Source organism: Clytia hemisphaerica, unplaced genomic scaffold, assembly GCF_902728285.1.
Source record: "Clytia hemisphaerica strain Z4C2 unplaced genomic scaffold, Clytia hemisphaerica genome assembly, whole genome shotgun sequence".
Taxonomy (NCBI): domain Eukaryota; kingdom Metazoa; phylum Cnidaria; class Hydrozoa; order Leptothecata; family Clytiidae; genus Clytia; species Clytia hemisphaerica.
In genome coordinates this window covers 234,858-239,701 of record NW_027104034.1, presented here as the reverse complement: position 1 = coordinate 239,701, position 4,844 = coordinate 234,858, and the positions used below count along the sequence as shown (strand labels likewise).

Here is a 4,844-nt window from a genome sequence, read left to right as displayed (position 1 = left end):
TGGAGTTTAACGAGATGATTATGGACTTTCCTTTAACCAAAAAGTTGATATGGGCAGCTGATAATAAATTCCAGTTCCAAGATTACCAATCATGGTATCGAAACGTTTGCTCAGTCATGGTGAACTACAACGTCTACCAAACAACCAATTTCTTTTTCATCAAAAAAAATGTTTGTCGGTATAAAGAGACATTGTGGTTCTTATTGATAAAAAGAGTGAATCCAGGTAAATCAGATGCTCCAGAAGGAATTGGAGTCAAAGAAGATGCACTTACAATCAAAGATCTTTGGAATAATGGAAAATTAACTTTACTTCATCCTCTTAAGTATGAGAAGAGTATGAACATGACCAAGTTCAGAAAAGAAATAGACACTGATCGGTGGAATGTCAAGGGCGTGCCGAATGATTATTTTTGGGGTAGCAAACGTTCAGTGATTATATTTGGAAAACGTATTTTGCCTCAGTGAGTACATGAAGTTATCAAACGTTGTAATAATCATTATATAAAGATATCTGAGAAAGTATCTGGCATGTGTACCTGTGATTATATTTGGAAAACGTATTTTGCCTCAGTGAGTACATGAAGTTATCAAGCGTTGTAATAACCATTATATGAAGATATCTGAGTTTGCCTCAATGAGTACATAAAGTTATCAAGCGTTGTAATAACCATTATATGAAGATATTTAAGAAAGTATCTGGCATGTGTACCTGTGATTATATTTGGAAAACGGGTTTTGCCTCAGTGAGTAAATGAAGTTATCAAGCGTTGTAATAACCATTATATGAAGATATCTGAGTTTGCCTCAGTGAGTACATAAAGTTATATCAAGCATTTTCGTTAATACTCATAATATGAAGATATCTGAGAAAGTATCTGGCATGTGTACCTGATTAGAAGTTGAGATGAAATCAAGGATGGAATTGATGGACTTCTCAGAATGATTCCGTGTCACTGCCGTCTGTAATGTAAAGAAAATTAAGCAAAATATTGCGAATATCAATTAAATATTTTATTTTTTATTTCAAAGTAGGAATTAATTCTGGATTCACAGATATTTTCATAGCCTTCTTCTTCTTAGTTTAAATATTGTAATAAATTCATTTTTTAAGATAATCAATCGTAATATTCAACCAAATAGAGTTCAGTTCTTCTGCAAAAAGTCATTCTTGTCGTATTATTTTCAAGCCAATCAAAGACTTGCTTTATATTCATCTAATAAGGTAAAAAGGATACCTTGATATATGTCAACAGTTCTTTATATCTTGTCATCATATTCCCATACTTTTGCTGTCAATATCAATAAAAACGTAAACGAATTAATTTTGGGTAAATTATTTTACTCACTTACAAGCTATTTTTCCATTTCCCAATAAAATACAAGATCGTAATTCTTATTGTGAAAGTAGCAATGGGCTCTTCCAGAAAATGTTCGTACATGGGGGGTGGAGGATAATTGTCCGGGGGGTAGTGAAAAATCTATAAAATTTGCCTTGTCCGGGGGGTAAACTTGCTGTTTGAGGATAATTTTGAATGTCCAGGGGGTCAATGGATGCTTGTCCTGGGGTTAAACCTGCTATCCGGGGGTCAAAAGTCACAATGTCCGTCCGGGGGTAAATTTCCAAAAAATGTTATATCCTCTATCCCATATTCAAATTTTTTTTGGAAACGCCCAATGTGATATTGGTTAAAATTTAAATTACAGGCATTGCCTTTTAATAAGATCAATAAGGTTTTTCCCATCTTTTCCAGACCTGGACCTTTAAAGTGTCTGGAAAAATGTTCGGCCTCTTGTCTAAGACGAAATTTTATTGTGTCTTTTTAAATTAGAAAAAATTAGAAAAAAAAGACAAAAATATCTTTCTTCTATTTTCTCCTAATTGGAAACCTATAGTAAAAAGATTAAAAGGGTTGTTCACTAACTAACTAATTAATTTCGAATCTTTCTTTCTTTTTCAATATTTGGAGGCCTGGAGATGCTAGTAGAAGATGATAACTTACCAGTTTATAGTTAATTTTGACCATCTGCTTGAGTGCTTTGAAACCCCATTCACCTTTCTCTTGTTCAAGTTCCAATACCTGCAATAGAAAAATTGAAAAATGAATTGCAAAAGATTTCAAAGATTTCATTTTTTGGGGAAATTCGTTTGCAAGATGTTTGACAGCTTACAAAATGCCCGATATAATTGTTTCTTCAGGAAACAACAATATTTTCGACAACATTTTCACACCCCCTTCTCACTGACCCCACTGGGACCCCTTCTCACAGACCCCACTAGGACCCCTTCCCACTGGAAATATTGGCCAAAATATCGTCACCGGCGGAAGATTATCCTCCAATTTTGTCCCCCCTGAAAATAATCAAATAAACCAATCCTCACTGAAAAATATTTTGTTATTTTTCCCATCCCCACTGAATTTTCTAACTTGAAAACAAAAGAATTTAAATCCCCAGCCATAAAAATATGGGAATATCAATCCTCATCGAGTTTCATTCCATTATTTTTATCCCCATTGGCTGAAAAATCCTATCAGGTCTGTGAGAAGGGAGCGTATTTTCTGATATGGACGAAAAGCTTTTACTTTATATTATATATATTCAAGGCAGCGTAAAAGTTCACCCAGATTTGTGCGCTTGTGAAATTATCAGGACAGCTAAAGTAATGGGCAATTCTGCTATAGGTCTAACCACCTTTTGATCTTATTTACCATTAAAAATCTACCTTTTCAAAGCTTTTGATAGCTTCGTCGGGGTCTTCTTCTTTGAGGGCTTTTGAATTGTAATATTGATTCTCTAGATCAACATCTGGCTCTGAATTGTCATCAGTCGAATATTCCTAAATTAAAGAAAGAGCTTGGTTATTTTAATATTTTGATATCACCATAATAGTAATAGAAATTTTTGTCAATTTAATTAGCCACTCAAAGTCTTTGAGTCAAAGAGATGTCCTTGCAACTCTTAAACCCTTTCAACGTCGGTTGGTATCAAGTGAAAAGTGGTATAAATTTTAAAGCAACAGCAAAAGAAGTGGAATTGATTTCAAAACAACACCATTAAAGCAAAAAAAGCGTAAAAAACCCTTTACAGATTTATTCAAATTTACAAATGTCTGAAAGCAATGTACAGACATTGATTCACTGTCATTTAACCCTGGTAATATTAGACCAAATCCCCTTTTTGCGTGAAACATTATATACATACCAAATCATATTCTTCATCGTCGTCCATAAAATCATCGTCAGACATTTTTGCAAATTATTTCTATTTATTTTTTGCTATTGTAAGTTTAGATTTTTTACATGGGATTATCTAAAAGAACAAAATGTCGGATGAATGCAGATATGAAACAATTCTGAATCTGAATGAGATTGAGGAGATCTTTTTTTCTTGGCTTATCCAACAATTAGGGCCAAGAAATAACAACACGTCTGTGTTGTGTTCATTAGAGGGAGTTAATCTAAAGCATCCTATAATTACTAAAAATAGAGAAAGAACTGCAAATTTCTAGAATAACGGCAAATTACACTGTTCACAGCCCCTACCAGAATAGTTTGTCCACCCCAATGTTTAGATTCCTCTTTGTTCATTGCGAATATAGCTTGTGGTTAAAAGAACAAGAAAATTATTCATGCACATTATCGATGCTAGAGTTGTATGTAGAAACCATTGCCAGCCACAACTATAAACATTTTGTAGGATGTGGTGTCATCTCTCAAGGCTATGGCTCTGTAAGAGTAAGAGAATCTGCCCAGGTTGGCTGAAAATTTAAAAGGAACTTTTTTAAGTGCAATGATTGACTAAACTTAAACTATCACAACAAAACAAGCGCTGATCATATAAATAAACATTAGGCTGTGCTGCACTTAAAAAAATGTTGGCTTGTCGTCATCCGACCCTAGATTTTTGGGTTGGTCTGTCAGGAAACATTTTTATTTTGAAGATTTATGAAATTTTGAAAAACAACAGTCAGTTTACATTTTGATAATTCTTAAAGGAAAGCGGACTAGCTAGAGAGAAATTTACAATTGTTTTTAAGCTTAATAAGATAGGACAAGACGCATAAGATATCGGTTTTGATATGCAGGCTTTTAAACTTTTAGGATATCCTAGAGCGATTTGCATTCTCCATATGAGAATGCAGTCTGCTTGCTTGTGCTCACTTCGCTAAAGCCGTAAGGACCAATCTACACAGCGCAGTGCAATCTTAAAGCAAAAATAGGATAGTCCTCCACTTGCTAGTGAAGATAGAGCTTTCTGTTACATGAAAACATGAAACAGAAGAAAACAGAAGCAAGTTCATTTTCCAAGAAAACATGGTCTGATAAGCATGCAAACTTGTTCAGGGACTCTGGTGTATGTAATCTTTGGATGTTTTAAGTGGTTTTAGATCTTGTAAGACTGCTTTTTATTAATTTCTGTTTTGCTGCCCTGGGTTGACTAGGAAACATGGGTTTGCACTTTCATTCTCTAGGGAGACCAAGCTCTATAATTTTAGAACTTTGTATGTTGAGGTAAATTTTGTTTTTTCTAAAATTTTGAGCTTGGATATCCAGGCTAAACTTTTAGAAGAAAAAAAATCTCCTCTAATCTAATTGGAATCGGAAAATCAGGAAATTGAGGGAATTTCCGTGCGAAGTCCAATTTTATTGGAAATTTTTTTCGGGGAATCAGTGAATTTTTCGTCTCAATTTTCTAAATTCAATTATTTTGCCATGCCGCTTTTTCAGGAAATCAAAAATTTTTTGGAAATGCGGGAGATGCAGGAGAAAATCCTGAAAATGCAGGAGATTTGGCTGAATTTTTATCCTGCGAGAGAAAACGTTGGCCTGCGGGATCTCCCGC

At 34.2% G+C, this 4,844-nt stretch overlaps 1 protein-coding gene across 1 annotated transcript; it reads right to left on the bottom strand.

The window, feature by feature from the left end:
- On the bottom strand, positions 1-3,309 carry LOC136811742 (COP9 signalosome complex subunit 2-like; the record flags this gene model as incomplete). Its single annotated transcript, XM_067068362.1, is given in 5 exon segments — positions 1-962; positions 1,238-1,291; positions 2,003-2,080; positions 2,725-2,838; positions 3,204-3,309. Coding segments are annotated over 5 exon segments (405 nt in total). The 5' UTR covers positions 3,249-3,309.
- Between the last annotated feature and the right edge of the window lie 1,535 nt (positions 3,310-4,844).